Source organism: Triticum aestivum, chromosome 2D, assembly GCF_018294505.1.
Source record: "Triticum aestivum cultivar Chinese Spring chromosome 2D, IWGSC CS RefSeq v2.1, whole genome shotgun sequence".
NCBI lineage: Eukaryota > Viridiplantae > Streptophyta > Magnoliopsida > Poales > Poaceae > Triticum > Triticum aestivum.
Window position 1 is genome coordinate 325,613,776 of NC_057799.1, and position 21,758 is coordinate 325,635,533.

The 21,758-nt window shown below is 50.1% G+C and overlaps 1 protein-coding gene across 1 annotated transcript; it reads right to left on the reverse strand.

Annotated features, from left to right (window-relative positions):
• Positions 1–2,711: 2,711 nt before the first annotated feature.
• LOC123052967 (uncharacterized) lies at positions 2,712–7,487 on the reverse strand. The gene is made up of 5 exons (XM_044476338.1): positions 7,231–7,487; positions 5,706–6,111; positions 4,156–5,599; positions 3,897–4,043; positions 2,712–3,520 (listed from the first exon to the last, which is right to left on the reverse strand). Exons 2-5 carry the CDS (start codon positions 5,754–5,756, stop codon positions 2,964–2,966), a joined length of 2,199 nt encoding a protein of 732 aa, XP_044332273.1. The 5' UTR covers positions 5,757–6,111; positions 7,231–7,487; the 3' UTR covers positions 2,712–2,963.
• Positions 7,488–21,758: the final 14,271 nt, after the last annotated feature.

The window sequence follows — 21,758 nt, forward strand, 5'->3', positions numbered from 1 at the left end:
ATAATAATAACCATTTATTATTGCCTCTAGGGCACATTTCCAACAGTTTCATCCTAGCGCCAATATGATGCATAGATACTGACATAACAAGAACAAAGTAAAGGACAAGCCTATTCTCACAAGCCTGTCAAGACTCACGATGGGCGTTCAGGTTTACCTGCAAAATCGGGTCGGGTAATTCGGGTAAAAAATATTTTGGGTTTCCAAAAATAATACCCGAAATTTGTGCAGAAAATTTGCTAAATGCAAATTCGGGTTCGGGTTCAGGTAATACCCGTACTACCCGAAGTAGTAAGCAGTGAAGAAAAGTGCCAACAATAGTGGAATGAGATGGACTGCAATTTGGTGGCCGGCGTTGGCGGTGCAAGACTATAGGCAGCGATTTGGACGTGCAACAGTGGAATGAGATGGGGAACGCCGGTCGTTGGGAGTCACGTCATGCAGGTCGGCGGGCAAGTGGTGTTGCGTCGAGGAGGTGCCGTTGGGGAAGATGAGATGAGATGGATGATGGCCAGTGGCCTAGCGCCGTCGCCCGGCTGAACGCAGCCTCCAGGCTTGCTTGTCACGGCGGAGCAGATGCGGACCGGCGACGGACCACAGTACGCCGGTGCTAATGGGGTGGCGTTGTGGGGTGGGGTGGCGTCGTGGTGTGGGGACTAGGAATAGGAAGGGGGCGCTCGGATTTGGAGGAGTTGGGGACGCATGCAACTTAGGTTTGCTTGCAGGGGCCGAGGGCTAGCGATGGCCTTCTGGGTTGGGCCTTCTTTGCGCAAGTGTACGGCATGTTTTACTTGCCTGACTAATTAGTTCGGGCTATTCGTGTAATTCGGGTACCGTGGCCTTTTACGCGAATTACCCGTATTAAATTCGGATTTTCAGATCTGCTACCCAATATAGTGCAGGCTATTCGGGTTTTATGCCCAACACGAGTCAAGACTACTACTATTCGTGTAGTGTTAAAAACGTTCTTATATTATGGAACGGAGGGAGTACTTTCAAGAAGAAGAAGATGACAAGACTGAGATAGAGTGCTACGCCTGTGGAAAGCTCAGACACTTCTTCAAGGAATGCCCACAACATGCAGACCGTAGAGGGAAAACGGCCACCAATAACGTCAACATGGTGACCTCTAGCAATAAGTTAGTAAACCAAATCGATATTGGTATTAATGATGATGCAAGTGTTTGATACTCTTGTTTATGTCACCTTAATTTTGATTTAATGTCTTGGCTATCCAGTATTTTGAATTTCACTATTGCAACAAACCCTATGTGCATTCGTGCATAACAAGAACCAACGTGAAAATAAAGAATCCCCTCGTATGCTTAAAACTTTTCCTTTCTTCCCAATTAAACCGGACTCGACACTCTAAAGTTGATATGCATGGCATAATTGAGTTAACCAAACTTTTATGAAAACCGAGCTTTAACATAATTTTCTTCAGAAAATCCACTCAACACGATCATAGGCTTTATACATGTCCACCTTAATAGCACACAAACCCTCCTTACCTTTTCTCTTATTTTTAATTGTGTGATAGCACTCATAGGCCACTAGTTGGTAATCATTCTCCCAGGACAAAATCACTTTAAGTAGAGCTACTAATACCTCATGTAAGATTAATTTCAATCGTGTAGCCCCTTGCCCTTGTAGACCACATTACACAAACTAATTGGCTTAAACTGAGTAACCTTCTTTGGAGAATTTATTTTAGGAATCATCATAATTGCAGTCTCGCTCCACCCTGAAGGAATAGTGCAAGTATTCGCCGCTTGAAGAATTATCTCAACCACGTGGGTGCCTATAAGAGCATCTCTAGCAGACCCCGTATAAGTGGTCAAACCCGCAAAATAACCGTTTTTTACAGTTTCAGTCGAAAAAACGAGTCCGAACAGACCCCGCAAAATCGTCCGACTCTTAAAAAATTTTAAGGGGTCCTGTAAACGCGAACGCGAAACCCTCATATATACAGTTTTGAGGGCAACTTTGACAGGGCCCTGCATACCGGTCAACGTTGACTTTTGAGGAATCTTTGCTCCCGCCAACGCCATGAAGCTCGCCGGCCGCCGCACCCGTCCGCCTCCCGGCCGCCGCGCTCGTCCGCCGCCCGGCCGATAGCCAGCCGGCCCTCCGTCCCGGCCGCCGCGCTCGCCCGTGGCTCCACGGCTCTCGAACGGAGCTAGCTAGCTCAATCCATTCGAACAGAGCTAGCTAGCTAGCTAGCAGCTCAATCCATTCGAAGAGCTAGCTAGCTCGACCCGGCTGTTCGATCCGGCCGCCGCTCGCGCCGCCCCGGCAGCCCTGGCCTCCGCGCGCACCGCGCTTGCCCCGGCCGTCCTGGCCTCTGCCCGTGCCATTCTCGCCTCGCGTTTTCCCTCGTCCATCTGTCCGCCGGATTGACGCGAGGAAGAGGACAACTAAAAAAAGAGCTAGCTCTGGGTCTGCTCGGTATATTTGGAGAATATATATTTTTACGGGTTGATTATACAGGGTCTGAGTCTGTCCTCGCCCGCGCCGGCCTGCATATACCCTTTTTCGCGAACTGTAAAAGACTTATACGGGTCAGGATTTTGCAGGGTCTGCTAGAGATGCTCTAAAGTATTTTCCTGTGCAAAATGATTCCCCAGCCTGATTTTGGGTAGGAAAAGGGAACTTAAAACTACTTTCAGGTTTCAGCTTGCAGCAACAGCCAAACCAAAACACGCTAGACAAAAACATCCGACTGACGGTACCAATTCAATTCAGAGGTATTTGTGTTTTGTCTTACAACATTCCTGTGTACTCTTATTCAAAAACACTGCCACGTAGTACTATGACTAAAAAAAATACATGTCTTTAGCAGTATAAGAAAAGTGCTCTTCACCATACTGTTTGAGCTTAATTATTTTACAAACTTAACAGGAAAACTTGCAACATCCTTGTTCAAGAGCCTTGGCTGGCTAGGCAGCTTTGCTCGGATGATCTCACTGCGATTTTTCCTCCAGCTGAATTTGCTTCGCTGGAACTCCAGCACCTGCATATTCCACTGGTCTAGAGCCCAGCGCCGCCATTGGCATGTTCCGGGACCTCAACTGCTTCACCAAAGGGCCTGAAGTATGTGCAGGACGGGCATGCCGTGAAGATGTGCCAGCCACCAACCTGGAAGATTTGCGGTCCGATCTGGAACTGCGGTCAGAACGATGGGAAGAAGAGATCTTGCGTGTGTGACGGTCCGAGACCTCTTTTGAGCCAGTTGCTCTTACAGGCTGCTTGTTGTACACAGCAAGGTTTGGCAAGAGACCTAACAGGTACTTCTTCAGGTGCTGGTCACCTACGTTCTTCTGTGCCGGGTTGCCATCTAGGTTGATGGCTTCGAGGGAATTGTAGTTCGCAGCCAGTTGACCAAGGCCCTTGGATGTAGAGATCTTGTTGTGGCGCAAGTCCAGAACTTTTAGCTTCAGAAGGCGGTGAAGGCCATCTACCTCACTGATCTTGTTACCAGCCAGATATAACTCCTTCAAAGAAGAACATGAAGCCAAACCTAAAAGGTGTCCCAAAACATACATCAATGAGAAGCAAGCAAATCTATTCGTTTTATACTTTCATTAACTGCAAGAGTATGGTGCAATTTTATTAAGAATGAACCCTTCCATGTTATGCACTGGACTGTATTTTCCTCTTCAAAACATTGAATATAACAAGGACCATGGAGCATAGTGATTTCTCTGTTCAGAGGATACTGATGGGAAACATGATTAAATTTATTATAAGGACAGCCTACATATTAACTAGTATTGGTGGCAGAACCATGCAAGCCCAGAGCACCAGACAGTGCCTCAAGCACTAAGCTAGCGCTCAGTTCTCCATAAACTAAGCATATTTCATAAGGAGAAAGTAAAAGCTGTTGAAATCCATACCATGGCCAATTCTAGAGATCCTATTATAGCTTATGTCCAGCAAACGTAAGCGTGTTAGTTCTCTAAGGCCTTCAATAATCGAGATATTATTGTTCGACAGGCTTAACATGTGAAGACCTTTCGGAAGAGCTCCAGCAGTTATGCGCACTGTGCAGAAAACCCCAGGTGTTAGAGAAATTGATAGTATTATCTCCTGAAACAAATGAATATTCCAATAATAGCTATAATTAATCTGCTTAATTATAGGAAGAAAACTCACCTATTGAGTTCCCTGATAAGTTCAACAGCCGTAGGCCTGAGAACGCGCTCAGTCTTGGGATTGCAACCAAACCAAGGTTTGGCAATTGTGCGGATGAAGAAACAGGAGTCAATTTTGAAATATAAGTGTAAGCTATCTCCATGCCAAGAGGACTTTTAGCATCAGGGCGCACAGCAGAAACGCTGATCACCGGATCGCTATATTTTGTTGATGCAGAACTTGAACTTTCTCCCTGCTCCTCCACAATGATGTCACTGTCAATATCAATTTGGCTGATCCAATCCTCGATCCTTTTAATGCTGTAAGCTCTTGGACTAAGTTCATTTGGGTCCTCGTCAAAATGCTGATCACCATTCATTCCAGTTTCGTTGTGTTCAGCTTCCTCACTAATATCCTTCAAGTCAGACAGGTTCTTCAAATTAGGCATGTCAATGCCAAGTGACTCGTGGTCGAGACCGCTATTTCGGTTCCACAATTTCTCTTCCCTCTCTTGATTTAAAGCACCATTGATAACACAATAATGCCCTGAATCCGCAGAGCAAGCGGCAACTTGATGAGCTGAGTTATCAGCAGCAATATATTTGCCATCCCAGTAGTCATGACTTAGCATCCCATCCCTCACAAACTTTCCATCTATACTTGCAGAGGACCGTTGGCCATCTTCAGCAGCATCAGAGCGACCTCCTGAACCATCCTCCAAGTCTAATGTTTCAGAGATACCTGGCGAAGAAGGTCCAGCACAAAGCACAGGCAAATTTGATTTCGACCGATTTGTTTCATCGCCACTCAAGTAATCAACCTTTTCACCGTCCATTGAACATAAATCCTCAAAAGATCTGCAACGGGGGCCTAGTCTCTCAGAATCAACAGAACCTTCTCGGTCACTATCAGAATTATTCTGAAATATAGCAGATTGTGACCTTGGAAATTTGCTATGGTCATAAGAGTGATGCCTGTCAGAGTCAGCGGCATGATCAACTGAAGGTTCATAAACACCATGACTGATTAGGTCAGATGAGGCATCAAAAACATTCTGGTTGTTCTTGCTGCCTAACCTGGTGGATTCTTCAACATCTGTATTGCTCTTGAAACCAGAGCAATGGCTTCTGTAATCATGGTCTGTAATATCACAGTCAGTACCTTCACTGCCATGATGATCACAATCCTCTTGAAGCATGTTCCCAAGAGACTGGCTCTTCTGTAGGTGCCCAACTTTCTCCTCCTTGTCATCATCAGAGCATGCATGTCTATTCCACTCATCAGATCTCCAGCATTCTTGGTGAGATGATGAGTTAATATCATACTGCCCACTAGCAACTGAATGGTTATTTTCATCCGCCATCTGCTTCGGGCTCACTGATCCAGCAGTGAACTTCACTGTTTGTTCCTGAGAATCTTTCTTTGAAACAGTGAGCATGGTCTTATCTGCTAGCAGAAAGACCTCCTAAAGTACAAAAGGGGAACAAAGATATTTGGGAAATGATTAGTTGTCAGCTCAAACAAAGAATACAATTGGAAACTATTCAAAATACATCAGCTATTTTCCATACCTTTGGTTTCTGTTGTGTAGTAGAGGATGAAAAGCATAAAAACCTAACCATAAGTCAACTCTAGTGTCAACTGAGCTAACACCAGATCCAAAAACAGAGTTGATCCAATCACATTGCTAAATCACAGGCCTGTCTTGGAAGAGAGCTCAGCTCAAAAAAATTGTTACATCTCAGCTGCTGTCCTCAATTAACCGTAATCAACAAAAAGTCCCTCCAGTGCTCGCCGTAATCTCCAGATGTATGATGGGATTACTCCCAGAGGCAGCAATAAGTTGATTGCAGAATTGTTGCAAATCCACACCCACTCAGAGGTGCGAGACCTGAATGATCTCTTGATATCTGCCAGAATGGAAGAAGGATTTAGGAACTAGACTATTCCAGGAGGTTGCATGTAATCGTGGAAATCCTGCAGAAACAAGAAGAGTGTGAGCAATCTGGCACGCATCATACCAAACATGTGAAATCTTGACTTGAAATGTTCCAAGGTTTTAGCATGTTAAGCATATATATACAGCAAAAGGCCAAACTGTTTGCAGTTATCTTTTCAGTCAAAAAGCAACCATTAATTGTTGATGTACACAATTACTAAGGAGAATTGTTCCTTACTCGTCACGGCCTAGATTAACCAGAAACTGAAAACAGGTACTGTACAAAATATTTAGTTCCATGCAAGAACAAAGCATATGCATACCACTGCTGTTCGACTGAGATCATAACAAGTGCAAGCAAACCTAAGTTGATAGACTCCACAGTTATTGCCAATATATACTAGTACCTTGCAAGTTGCAACAGAAGGGGCAAGATCCAAACCGAAAGGGTTTTTGATGTCCCTGAGTCCGATCACAATTATTGAGATTCGAGAGATCCTACACCTCAACCTCGGGAGTCCCTCACACCACACTTTCTCTCCTCCCGTGAAGGGGGAAGCAAGCGAAGGGCATTTTTTCCTGTATCCCCGTTCTGATGTCACGATTTGCACGAGACAGCAGCTGACACGTCAATGTCCTTTCACTGTATTTTACAGCCGAAAGATACAACTTTTGCACTGCTAATCATTATTAATGAGCCTTTTGTAATCTGATGAAAAAACTGGTAACGATGGTGGGAAGTAGTAGTAGTATTATGCTCAGTGCAGCTATTTTTAAACATCTGAGATTAAATCAAGATAATGAATCAAAACAGCGTCGCAATTCTATCCATTATTAAGCCACCGTACAGCTAGCTTCCACTACAACGCGATTAGATTCGAGTAGCCAGGCCATAGATTCGTGTCGAATCCAATTCGATATGGATCCTTCCAGTGTTCTTTGCTTCGAGGAAACCAAATCAAGGAACGGGAATCCGCAACTGAAATCAAGAACGGGGCACGGCCAGACGAACCGAGAAACAGCGCGAATCTATCTAGCATGTATGGTCGAGCAGAGATCATGAGACCGCAAAACCAAATCTAACAACATGAATCCACTAGAATCTAACTAAGGGAAGAAGAAGTAGTAGTAGTAGCAGCAGCAGAAGCGAGTGTTACCTTCTCCTCTCCGCTGCTCCCTCTCCCTCTTCCACGTGAGCGGCGGACGGCGGCGCTTTTGTACAGTCGGATTGGATCTGCCTATGTGTGCGTGCGAGTACGGCGAGTTGTACTCGGATTGGTTAGTGCGAAGAGAGAGGGAGGAGGAAGAGGGGTTGTTGTGGTCGTGTGGTGCGCCGCAATCGCAATTCGCAATTTGCTAACGTGCGGAGGGTAAAGGTGTTGAGGTTTGATTCCATCCTCTTCTTTTTTGGATTTTTATTAAGGGAATTTGACAACTTTGCCCTTAGGTAATACTCCTACCAACTGAATTTGGTATTCTCATGAAAACTGAATTTGGTATTTACCGGTGGGTGGGTAAACCGGTCACGAGGACCAGGGTCCTTGGAAGCGGCGTGACCGCGCAGCCCCCTCTCCCCCGCCGGCCGCCACCCGGCCCCGGTGTCCAGCCCTCCTGCCGGCGTCCACTTTCCCGTCCCCCTCCCTGTGCGCGGCCATGGCCTCGGTGGGATCTCGTAGCCCGCCCTCCGTCTCGTCCGCCCTCCAGCGCGAGAGGCCGGTGGTCTCTGGGCTGGGTCTGTCTGGCTCTCCGGGTTTCGCCGGCTCGTCTTCTGCCGGTGCGGCCCGGGCGGAGGTGGCTGCACCGGTCCGGGCGGAGGCGGCAGCGCCCACCCTCACGCGGGCTGGCACCGGCCAGGCCCCACTCACAAGGCTAGGTTGTAACGCCCCGGGACCGACGCTCCAGAAGACTTTCATATATTTCGTGCTCGCCGTGTGTTTTATTTTTGTTTGTTGCATTCATCATGTCATCATGAGCATTGCATTGCATGTTTTCTAAAAAACTTGCACCCGTTGATAGTTGCCGCTTCTTCCTCGTCTCTGTTAACATTTCTCAAGACCGACCATTCGTTTGTTGCCCGACCGTTTGACCCTCTCTACACAATACTCAAACCCCTCGCGTGCGTGTCCGAAACTTCTCCGAACCCGACCCAGGCAGTCATGACCATTGGATTCGGATCATCCCCAAACATCTATAAAACATCTTCAATTCTTATTTAGGCTTTCCTAACCTATTTATTCCGGACCGTCCGATTACGATCGGAGGGGCCGAATAGACCCTAAGATAACCAACCACCTATATAAAGAACCTAACCCTAGCCCTAAGCTGTCCCATCCATCCATTCCCTCACCCGTCGCCGCCACTCCGTTTTCCTCGGGATCCCTCCCGATCCAGCCGACCCGACCATCTCCCTAGTTTTCAGCGCGGGCCAACCACCTCCTTCCTCCCGTCCTCGAGCTTGCCGGAGGCCTCCGATGCCGCCGGAGCAGCAGTAGCAACAGTCCCGAATAGCGCCGCCCATGGCCTCGTCTCCGGCCAGAACGAGCCTCCCCGTGCTCCTCCACCTCGCCTCGTCGTCCGACGACCGGCGCCGCCGCCGGCGACCACGAGAAAAGCTCCGCTGCCCTTCTCCTCCTCCTGTTGTTTCTTCGCCTCCCTCGTCTTACCTCCGTGTCTCTCTTTCTCTGTTCAAACAGGAGCGCTGCCGACTGTCCTTGCCACCGCCGCACCTCGCCGGATCCGCTACACCCACCACTGACCTGCTCCGTTCCGGCCAGTCCTCGGTGAATCCACCCCAAGCCTCGCGCCATCACCCACCGGAGCCAGACAGCGCTGGATCCCTTCCTCCTGACCTCCTCGGCTCCGGCAACCAGGTCATGCCGCCGCTCCCCGTGCCTCATCTCTTTTCCCTGCTGCTCCTCTCTGAACTTACCCCGCCGTGGCCGCCTGTCTGCAGGTCGCCGATGCACCCGATGGGATGAAGCTGCCGGTGCCCCTGCTCCAGCCCTGTGTCGCCTTCCCCCGCACCGATCCCAACCCCACCGACCCGCACGGCCACCCCGCGCCACGCCCGTGCGCCGGTGTCCTCTGCATCGAAGCCCTGCTTCGGTTGCAGAGAAGAACGAGCGCCTCGACCCACCCTGCAATGTCGCCTCGCCAGCCCATATCGACCGCCCGGATCCGTGCCTCCGCCGCCCTTGCCCGTTCCGGTCGGATCCCGCCGGCTGGGCCCCTCCCCGGCCACCGGTGCCCTCGCCGGAGACCACCTGCGCCGCCCGCCAAGTCCCCTGCTTCACCCGCTGCTGCCTGCTTCATCCACAGACGCACGCAGCCACATCGACCCAGCGCATCCGTTGACCGCTTCGTCAACTCGGCCTCCCGTGCCAGATCGCGAGGCCCAGCGCGCCAGCCTCTGCACCGAACGGGCCTCATCCCACTAGGTGAGGCCAACCCCAGCGCCCAGCCGCCCCTGTTGCGGCCCAGTTCTTTTTTTTCAATTCGGCGATTTTATCTAATTTCCAGGAGACTGCAGATTTGCAGAAAAACCCTCCATGTTCATGCATGTAATAACTAATTAACCATGCATCATATATAAATAATTTATATATGTAAAATGCTCAGAATTTCATCTAGTTTCACAATATGCTTCTCTCATCCATGTTTAAAATGTTTAACTTGCTGTTTGCATTAATTTGCTTTAATGCCATGCTAAAATGCTTTATTTCATAACTAATTAACCGTAGCTCTGAATTTAATAAACTTTATATGTAAATGGAGTAGAAAAATGCCTAGTTTAACTTGGTGCACTTTGTTTTACTGTTTAACAACATTAAAATATGTTTTAGGGCAAAACAGTAGCTAATTCGAAAAGTGGACATGGTGATTTTCCGGAATTGTTGTTTGTTGTTTCCGGCCTCATTTAAATTGCCTAGATAGGTAGTTTTGTTATGCTTCACCCCTTGCCATGTTTAATAACATTTAATATTGTTGGGTACATAACCGAGAGAGAACTTAATGAGTCATGTGGTGTTTCGTCAATATGCAACTCGTTGCATATTGAGCTCCACTTAATTTGTAGTATTGTTTGTGCACTTTGCCATGCCATGCCTCTTTAAACCGGACATGCATCATACTTGATTGTGCATCATGCCATGTTTCTGTGATGGTTGTTTACCATGTTGTTTGCTTCTTTCCGGTTTGCTTCTCTCGTTAGCTTCGGTTTCGTTCCGGAGTTGTGAGGATTCGTTCGACTACGTCCGTTTGTCTTCTTCATGGACTCGTTCTTCTTCCTTGCGGGATCTCAGGCAAGATGACCATACCCTCGAATCACTTCTATCTTTGCTTGCTAGTTGTTCGCTCTATTGCTATGCCGCGCTACCTACCACTTGCTATATCATGCCTCCCAAATTGCCATGAACCTCTAACCTTTGTCACCCTTCTTAGCAAACCGTTGTTTGGCTATGTTACCGCTTTTGCTCAGCCCCTCTTATAGCGTTGCTAGTTGCAGGTGAAGTTGAAGATTGCTCCATGTTGGAACATGTTTATGTTGGGATATCACAATATCTCTTATCTTAATTAATGCATCTATATACTTGGTAAAGGGTGGAAGGCTCGGCCTTATGCCTGGTGTTTTGTTCCACTCTTGCCGCCCTAGTTTCTGTCATACCGGTGTTACGTTCCTTGATTTTGCGTTCCTTACGCGGTTGGGTGATTTATGGGACCCCCTTGACAGTTCGCTTTGAATAAAACTCCTCCAGCAAGGCCCAACCTTGGTTTTACCATTTGCCTACCTAAGCCTTTTTCCCTTGGGTTCTGCAGACTCAAGGGTCGTCTTTATTTACCCCCCCCCCCGGGCCAGTGCTCCTTCGAGTGCTAGTCCAAACCGAGCGATGTCCGGCGCCCCCTGGGCAACCAGGGTCTATGCCAACCCGACGTCTTGCTCATCCGGTGTGCCCTGAGAACGAGATATGTGCAGATCCTATCGGGATTTGTTGGCACATCGGGCGGCTTTGCTGGTCTTGTTTTACCATTGTCGAAATGTCTTGTAAACCGGGATTCCGAGACTGATCGGGTCTTCCCGGGAGAAGGAATATCCTTCGTTGACCGTGAGAGCTTATAATGGGCTAAGTTGGGACACCCCTGTAGGGTATTATCTTTCGAAAGCCGTGCCCGCGGTTATGTGGCAGATGGGAATTTCTTAATGTCCGATTGTAGAGAACTTGACACTTGACTTAATTAAAATGCATCAACCGTGTGTGTAACCGTGATGGTCTCTTTTCGGCGGAGTCCGGGAAGTGAACACGGCTTTTGGGTTATGTTTGACGTAAGTAGGAGTTCAGGATCACTTCTTGATCATTGCTAGTTGACAACCGTTCCGTTGCTCCTCTTCTTGCTCTTATTTGCGTATGTTAGCCACCATATATGCTTAGTGCTTGCTGCAGCTCCACCTCATTACCCCTTTCCTACCCATAACCTTAAATAGTCTTGATCTCGCGGGTGTGAGATTGTTGAGTCCTCGTGACTCACTAGCTACTTCCAAACAGTTGCAGGTGCCGATGATACCAGTGCAGGCGATGCTACCCAGCTCAAGCGAGAGCTCGATGAAGAACTTGGTCGTTACTATGTTTCGTTTCCTGATGATCAGTAGTGGTGCCCAGTTGGGGACGATCAGGGATCTAGCATTTGGGGTTGTCTTCTTTTATTTTGGTTCCGTACTCGGACCTTGATTGTACTCTAGTTGATGTATGTTTAATTAATGTATTATGTGAAGTGGCGATTGTAAGCCAACTCTTTATCCCATTCTTGTTCAGTACATGGGATTGTGTGAAGATGACCCTTCTTGCGACAAAACCTACAATGCGGTTATGCCTCTAAGTCGTGCCTCGACACGTGAGAGATATAGCCGCATCGTGGGCGTTATATAGGTGGAGGCGTCGTCGGGCACTGCGGCGCCAGCAGGAGGCTGGCGGCAAGAGGAGCCGCCCATCGTCTTCCTCTTCCTCAGAAAGGCGCCTGATTCCGCCGGATTTGTATGGTCTCTGCTTTCGGTGCTTTCAGGAGGGGCACCGCCGGTGCGACTGCACCAACGAGACGCTCTGTATCCGCTGTGGGTTCTCCGGGCATGTCTCCTCCCAGTGCACGGTGCCGCGCAGCCCGATCTCGGCTGAAGCTCTGCGTCGTGTGGTCATCGACAGAGTGTCCAAGTCTCGCCGGACCTTGCCGACGCCGTCTCTGGCACCGGCCATGGGGGGTAGGCTGATGGAGCCTAGGCAGGACACGCCTCCGGCGCTGTCCTCGCCAGTTGCGCTCGCCCCCCCCCTCCCATGGTGTTTGCTGCGCTGCCCCCGCCGGCGTGCGCTGAGGTCTGCATCGTGCCGCGCTCGACGGGGATGGCAGACCTGGAGCGCAGACTAAAGTTTGCGGCGGTGGCGTACGTGGGCGGTGCCAGGCCGCCGGTTTCCTGCGTAGACGCGGCGATTGCCATCTCTGAGCAACTTGAGATTCCTAGACACCATTTCTCTGTGCACAAGTTCCACCCCGAAGATTTCTTGGTGGTCTTCGCGTCCCATGATCTCCGTAACAGAGCACTGGAAGTCCCTTTCATCGAGCATCCGAGGTTCAAGCTTTTCACCAAGCCGTGGTTGAGACAGGCACAAGCGCAGTCCAAATTGATGAGAGTTCAGGTTGATCTCATGATTGAAGGAGTGTCGTCGCACACCTGGTCCAGAGAGACGGTGACGGAGTTGTTGGGTTCGTCCTGCCTGATTGAGAGCCTGGCACCCGAGACAGCTAACAGAGAGGATCTGTCGCTCTTCAAGCTCAGAGCGTGGTGTGTGGATCCGGATGATATTCCAGCAGGTCATCGTCTTTGGGTGCCGGAGCCTGACGAGATATTGGTGAACCCGGCGGAGCGCGTTTCCTCGTTCCGACAACTGCTGGAGTATCCTACGCTCATCCATATTGGCAGGCTCCATGATCACTCGCCGCCGGAGCTGTGGCGCAGATTGCCGAGCTCGGATGGAGGCAGCGGTTAGAGCGGTCTGCCGGAGAGCTCCAATGGCTCCTTCCAGGGCGAGTGGATGGTGCTGCCCAGGGCGATGGGTGTCTGTGATGACCGCGGCGCTGGCCGGCACTCGCCGGGCCATGCCGGTGGTGGAGGGCAGGTCTGCTCCTACCGGCAGGCCCTAGAAGGCAGGGTAGGTCCCTTGGCCTGGCGCATTCCACCAATGAAGACTGGACCAGTGTCAGCAGTGGAGGTCACTGGGCTGGCCCGCCACGGTTCACAAAGCATGCGGGCCCCCCCACACGATCGCTGTCCAGAGTGCCGTTGTGCCACGGTTAAGCCAGGTGGTGACAGCTGGTGAGCTGGTCACACCTACTCCGCCCGACAATACAGCTGAGAGGGCCAATCCCCAGGAGACGGATACCAACCAGGTGCTAGTCACACCAGTCCTAGCCGACAAATATGTAGAGAAGGACAGCGTCCCAGATAAAGAGCTCGCTGTGATTGGGCAGGCTGATCCGCCCTTGGTTACGGCGCCGATAGTGGAGCCGAGGGTGGGGACACTGCAGCGTGGGAACTTGAACGGGCCAATGGCAACTGATCCGCCTGCACAGGACTCGTCGCTGGCAATGATTGCCTCGGATCCGGTGAGACCAGAGGTGCCTTGTGGCTTGCTTTCGGAGGAGAACACTCAGTTTATGGTGCCACAGAAGATCCCAAAGGTGAGCGCGGTGATTGCAGTGCCGCATGGGATCCCGGAGGAGATGGGGCCGGCTTCTGGCCCGCCTCTTGCAGCGGGTTGGGCGCCAGTGGCAGAACTGCTGGCCCCCACCACTACGGAGCCGGCTGCGAATATTCCAGCCTCGGAGACCGTCCTGGTAGGGCCAGTGCTGCATGGCTTGCCTGATGTGACTACGTCGAATGCAAACTACGTGCGCACGCTGCATGCTATTGAGGCTCCTGTTCAGATTCCGGCCGTGGAGCCTTCCGTCGAGTTAGCGCGACTTTCTTCCAAGGAGGCGCTGGCACTGGGCAACATCAAAACATTTTGTGCGGGACTATTGAAGAAATTGGCGCCTCCGCTCCTTAAGGAAATTGAAGTGGCCAATGGAGTTAGACTAGGGCAAGACCCCCTCACACCACGGCGCAACACCCGATCGCTTAGCTCCACTTCCAGGAGCTCCAAAGCTTCGGCTGTCGAGACGGTACTTCTCAAAGCCCTGGGTATTGCACCGGACGAGCTGGCAATCACAGAAGGAGCATTGACGCAGCTTCGTGAGATGTTTGACTCGCCACTCCAAGACAAGCACCTACGTACCATCGCTGCAATCTTTGGCAAATCGCTGCCCATGGAGCTGGGCATGGAGAACCAAGTGGTCACTGCCATCTAGGCAGGTGCCCGCTCCTGGAGTCTGTGACCTTTCCAATGTCATGCGTGAAAATGGAGCTGGTGAGCTGGAATGTTCGAGGGTTGAACAGTCCGGCTAGGAGAAAAGCGTTGAGAGAGTTCGTCGACGCCGCTCGGCCGGGGATTTGTTGTGTCCAAGAGTCTAAACTTGATGTTGTAGATCAATTCACCATTCTACAATGCTTTGGTCCATCATACGATGGTTTTTATTACTTGCCGGCCATTGGGACCTGTGGTGGTATCATTTTGGTGTGGGATTCCTCGATCGCTACCATCACTAACGGTGTGCGTGACTCTAACTTCATTATGGCTTACGTGACACCGAGGGAAGGTGCACCTTGGTGGATTTCGATTGTATATGGGCCACAAGAGGATCACGAGAAGATCCAATTCATGGAGGAACTAACCGCGAGGCGCTTGCTCTTCCTCGGGCCGTGGTTAGCGATTGGAGACTTCAATCTCATTTTGAACGCGGCAGACAAGAGTAATGCCAATCTTGACAGGAGAATGATGGGGAGATTTAGGCGGTTTGTGGACTCCAATGGTCTTAAGGAGCTCTTTTTGCATGGTCGCGCTTTCACGTGGAGCAATGAGAGGGATAACCCCACTCTCACTAAGATTGATAGGGCATTCGTCTCGGTCGATTGGGAGCTCGACCACCCAGATGGTATGCTGCAAGCCCTTTCCACGGCCATTTCAGACCATTGTCCGCTTCACCTTGCTATGGAGGATCACTTACAGCCTCATAGGCGGTTTTGCTTCAAATCTTTTTGGACCAAACTTGACGGCTTTGACGAGGCGGTGGAAGAAGCTTGGAATTGTGACCCCAGCATCACGGACCCCTTCCTCAGATTGGACTTGCTTCTTCGTAAAGCAGCGCACGACCTTACGGCTTGGGGACTGAGAAAGATTGGTAATGTTAAGCTTCAGATTGCGATGGCAAAACTAGATTATTCTGCAGCTTGATCGCGCGATGGATCACCGCACCCTCTCGGTGGGCGAAAGATGGCTGCGGAACACCCTCAATATAACGCCCATGATGCGGCTATATCTCCCACGTGTCGAGGCACGACTTAGAGGCATAACCGCGTTGTGGTTTTGTCGCAAGAAGGGTCATCTTCACACAATCCTATGTAATGAACAAGAATGGGATAAAGAGAGTTGGCTTACAACCGCCACTTCACACAATACTTCAATAATTCATACATCATCCAAAATACACACATAGACCAACTACGGTCAAATCCAAATGAAAAGAAGATAACCCAAAATGCTAGATCCCCGATCGTCCCAACTGGGCTCCACTACTGATCATCAGGAAAACGAAACATAGTAACGACCAAGGTCCTCGTCGAACTCCCACTTGAGTTCGGTAGCATCGCCTGCACTGGTATCATCGGCACCTGCAACTGTTTTGGTAGTATCTGTGAGTCACGAGGACTCAGCAATCTCAAAACCCGCGAGATCAAGACTATTTAAGCTTATGGGTAGGATGTGGTAATGAGGTGGAGTTGCAGCAAGCGCTAAGCAAATATGGTGGCTAACATACGAGTACAAGAGTAAGATGAGAAACTACGCAACGGTCGTGAAGCTAGAAGTGATCAAGAAGTGATCCTGAACTACTTACGTTCAAACATAACCCAAAACCGTGTTCACTTCCCGGCCTCCGCCGAAAAGAGACCATCACGGCTACACACGCGGTTGATGCATTTAAATTAAGTCAAGTGTCAAGTTCTCTACAACCGGATATTAACAAATTCCCATCTGCCACATAACCGCGGGCACGACTCTCGAAAGTTTATACCCTGCAGGGGTGTCCCAACTTAGCCCATCACAAGCTCTCACGATCAACGAAGGATATTCCTTCTCCCGGAAAGACCCGATCAGTCTCAGAATCCCGGTTACAAGACATTTCGACAATGGTAAAACAAGACCAGCAAGACCGCCCGATGCGCCAACAAATCCCAATTGGAGTCGCATGTATCTCGTTCTCAGGGAACACCGGATGGGCTAGACGTCGGGTTGGCATAGACCCTGGTTGCCCAGGGGTCCCATAACCCCAACCGCGCAAGGAACGCAAAATCAAGGAACATAACACCGGTATGACGGAAAACTAGGGCGGCAAGAGTGGAACAAAACAACAGGCATAAGGTGGCGGCAGCAGAGTTGGCCGGAGAGGACGGCTCGGGCAGCGGGACAACGCGAGGTCGTGAGGGAGGTGAGCGACGGAGCAAGGTGGTGGTGGTGGTGGTGGACGCGGGCCGGCTCGATCCGGCCGGATCCAGCGGCTGGGGTCGGGGACGAGGCCAGACGCGAGGAGGAGGCGGGTCGATGGGGCGGCGCGGCTTGCCCTTGCAGAGAGGTCGGGGCAGGGGCGGCAGAGCAGAGGCTCGCCGGCGGGGCAGTAGGCGCAGCGAGGTGAAGCGGGGCCGGTGAAGATGTGCAGAAGGGCGGCGAAGTTCGACGACGGCGCACGGGGTCGCGCTGGCATGGGGAGGAGCTTTGCTCCACCGAGGTCGAGGTCCGGTGGCGAGGGAGCCCTGGCCTGGAGGACGTCGGGAGGCGCGAGGGGATAGGGCACGGCCCTGTGTGTGGAAGTGGCGGCGGGCAGGAACGAGGGAGAGATGGGGATCGAGATGAGATGCTGCTCGATCGGCTAGGTTTAGAGAGGGGATCGGCCGGGCCTAGGGTTATAGAGGCTTTAGGTGGGTTGCGAGGGAAGGATGGGCCGGCCTGGGCTGTCTCTCTCCTCCCTCTCTCTCATACTTTCTTTAACAGAAAAGAATTAGAGAGAAGAAAAGAAAGAGAGGGTTAGGGAAAGAAGTTGGACGTGAGGATTATTTTCCCGGACTCACAAAATGCGAGGAATTTGACAAAAATAGAATGAGGATTTTTAGAGGAAGTAAAATCCACACCGGTTGGATTTAACTCAGACAAGTTTGAATTTCGAAACCCATTCAAATGAACTCCAAATGGGTTGAAATTATAGGGGGTGACCCTACACACCAGATGTGATTTATGGGCAGATTTGGAACATTTATGGAGAAGTAAAATTGCAACTCAATTTTTACTAAAAGGTCGAAAAGGAAGGATAGAAAGTTGAGGCGGATAAAAGAAGAGTTGAAGAATAATGCAAATGTGTTATGGGTGATTTCCAGTTAATGGAATATTTATTATAGCTCCCTAATAATATTGGGAGTATATGTTCTAAAGAGAAATCACCATTGTGAATATCCCTCGATTTAAATGGACCGAAGATCCATACGGTTTATTTAGTTGAGTTTTAAAAAGGGGTGCAAGATGACATGATGCAATGCACATGATGCAATGAGATGAAAAGCCTGACATGAACAAAATGCAAAACGAAGACAAAAACCCAACCACAGAGGAAATATCATATCACATAGCCGGAAATGGCAAGAGTTGGAGTTACAAATATGGGAAGTTACATCCGGGGCGTTACACTCAAGCTCACTTCCTTGGGCTTGGCTTCGCTTGAGCGCATGATTGCAAGGCAACGTTCGCGAATCCGATGGCTGGCAGAAGGAGATGCAAACACTAAGCTGTTCCATCTGGTGGCTAATGGCAGAAAGTTAAGGAATTTCATACCGACATTGCAGCATGACGGCACAGTCATCACCGACCAATGCGGCAAGGAGGAGGCTTTTTATAATGCATATAAGGAGTTATTGGGCACGTACCAGGCTAGGGAGCACTCGATTGATCTTGACTTCCTGGGCATAACTCCGCTAGATCTTCAGGAGTTGGATGCCATCTACACGGAGGAGGAGGTCTACTCGGTTATCAAAAGCATGCCGGCCGAGAGAGCGCCGGGTCCGGATGGCTTCATTGGATTGTTCTTCCACAGGGCGTGGAACATTATTAAAGGAGATATCATGGCTTCAATTCACAAACTCCATCTTGGAAATGGAAGGGTATTTGGAAGATTAAATCAGGCAATCATTACCCTCATCCCTAAGAGACCGGATGCTTGCAGAATTGGTGACTTCAGACCGATCAGCCTACTACATAGTATCCCGAAGATCAAGGCGAAGCTGATGGCCTCGAGGCTATGTCTGCGGATGCATGAGCTGGTCAGCATCAACCAATCGACATATATAAGAGGCAGAAACATACATGACAACTTCATGCTTGTCCGACAAGTAGCCAGGAGCCTGCATCGGAGAAAGGCTAAAGGAGTTTTGGTCAAGCTTGATATCTCCCGTGCCTTCGACTTGCTCTCTTGGTCGTTCTTGCACGAGGTACTGAGAGCCAAAGGGTTCTCTGAGCATTGGTATTCTCAGCTTGCCATACTCCTGTCTACATCCAGCTCGCGAGTTCTTGTTAATGGATGCCCGGGCAGGAAATTCAGACATGCCAAAGGGCTGCGACAAGGGGACCCAGTTTCCCCACTGCTCTTCATCATTGCAATGGACGCCCTCACGGCTATGATCGTGAAAGCGCAAGAGTGGGGCGCGATTAGTGCCATGCCAGGGTGCACGCCTTTCCAAAGGTTGTCGATCTACGCGGATGACGTTATTCTCTTCATCAGGCCGACCATCGCTGATCTAAGTTTTACCAGCTCTGCACTACAAATGTTTGGCACTGCTTCCGGACTGCATTTCAACTTCGCCAAGTCCTCTGCCATCATGATACGCTCTGATGAGACAGACACGAAGAGAGTTGCGACTGCTTTTCCGTGGCGCATGGAATCCTTCCCGTGCAAGTACCTTGGCATGCAGCTCTCCATCAAACAGCTCACTCGCTCAGATTGGCAGCCAGTGGTAGACGATGTGCTAAACTTCCTGCCAGGATGGCAACGCGGATTGTTCACAAGACCTGGCAGACTGATTCTAGTCAACACGGTGATCAGAGCAAGACCCACACACCATATGCTGGTGGCAGATGCCCCAAAGTGGGCGCTGGATCGCATTGACAAGAGCTTCCGCGCTTTCTTCTGGGCGGGCTCTGAACAAATCCATGGAGGCAAGTGTCTGGTCTCGTGGCAAAAGGTGTGCCGGCCTAAGCAGCTTGGTGGTCTGGGCGTCTTGGATTTGAACAAGCATGGACTGGCTTTGCGATTAAAGTGGGAATGGCTTAAACGCATGGATGATTCAAGACCCTGGCAGGGTTTGCCGCTAGCTATGGATGCCAACGTACAGGCGGCTTTCAACAGTCTTGTTCATTGGAAAGTGGACAATGGAGAGAGGGCCCTATTCTGGAAAGATCGGTGGATCGATGGTTCGACTATGGAAGAGATTGCACCACTGGTACGACAGCGTGTCCGCACGCGAGTGGTCAACAGGCGCACTGTCAGAGAGGCCCTGCACTTGCATCGATGGGCAAATGACATCACGGGTGAGCTCTCTATTGATGGGCTACTCCAGCTTATCCAGCTCTGGGATATTATGATCAACACGGTGCTTGATCTGAGGGGAAGCGACACCCCCTTATGGAGATGGAACAACAGCGGAGCATACACCTCACGATCGACCTATGCCATGTTGTGGCATGGCGGTGTTCGCTTTGCCCCAGCCGCGGCAATCTGGAAATGTTGGGCGCCTTTATCGTGCAAGCTGTTCATGTGGCTTGCCATGCAATACCGGCTTTGGACGGCAGATCGACGACTACGACATGGGTTGCAAGACCAAGCATCTGCCTGCTACATCTGCGACCAAGAGGAGGACACGGTCGATCATATCTTGCTCCGCTGCGTTTTCGCACGGCAAGTCTGGCATTGCTACTTCCTCAGAGCCAGGATCACGACTAACCTGGTCCCCACGACAGATGACAAGATTACAAACTGGTAGTTGCATGCTCGCAAACAGATCCCGAAAGAGACTAGGAAAGGCCTCGACTCGGTTGTCATGCTCATCTGTTGGAGCCTTTGGAAACATCGCAACGGACTAGTTTTTGGTCCAACAAGGGAAGTCTCTTCTATCGCAAACTTTACCGGTCAGATTTTTGACGATCCGCGTGCTTGGGCAATGGCAGGAGGTCATGGAGTTACCACATTTTGTGAGTAGTAGAGTATAGTTGTAGGAGTGGAGTTCCGAGGGCCGAGTCGTGAATACTTGTGGGTTACCACGGCCTTGTGTAATCTTCAACTCTTGTACATATTTCTGCCTTCTATAAAGCTAAGGTACGCGATTGCGTACTCTAAAAAAAAGTATTTACCGGTGTTAGAGCATCTACAGTAACCAAATATGACCCCTGGAATATCCGCGGACGTGTTTGGACAAAGACCGGGCGGGTCCGTTTTGAGCCTCCATTTGTGCATGCATGCAACTATGGCCCCTACTTTGTTTCCGAATTGTCTGGTCAACTGCATTTGATTAGTGGGATGGAGAGAGAGAAAAAGAATACAAAAAGAGAAAATATGGTCCACGGTGGGCAACATCCTATGTGGAGTTGTGGAGGACTGCCCGGACATCCTCACATGCTCCCTGTATTTGGTATGGATATGAGGATTTGCGGTCAGCCCGGTCATATGAAGACAAAGTTGGTGATCCAGTTGGATGTTTTTTTCTTCTCTCTTGTGTACCGGCAGTGACTGGGTTGTCCGTCCAAATATTTGGGGGAGGATTTGGGTGTCCGATTGTAGATGCTCTTAGGGAAACTCCAACGCCGGATACCAAAACATCCCTAAATGTCCGAAGAACACGGTTCTGACACCTTTTCTCATTCAATGGCGTGCATCAAATGTTCTCGGACAGGTTTGAATGTCCGAAATTTTGCAAATCAAAATAAAATCTGGGGAAGTTTGCTAGGTTCGAGGATGTGCTTTTAGGTCTTGATCAGGAGTGCTTCCTTTCGTATATTCATTAACCCAAAGGAAGGAAGAAGTGAATGCCTTGTGGTTTTTGTCATTTAATTGCCTTCAAACCACTCTTTCCCTCCCTTTTCACTTTCTTTCCCGAATGTGTGACTGATACCAAACCCTATTGACGATGCAGTTCTCGAAGGGGGGTGTGGCACTAGGCCTGCCACAGGGCCCATGCGACCTAGATGGAACCCAGCGAAAGAAGGGAGCCCGGAGGCCCGAATAGAGCTCGGGCACCATCTTGGTGAGCAAGCCAAGGTGGCGGCGGTGCAAGATCGGGTGAGCCCCCATGTAAACCCTAACCCCTGCATCATGTACAACAGGGCTAGGTGTAGCCATTCCCATCTACACCCGTAGGGTGTGTTTGGTTCGGGAACGAAGTGGAATGAAATGTCATGGTTCCATTCCATTAGAATGGGTCAGTTCCGTCTTTGTGTTTGGTAGAGGCAATTCG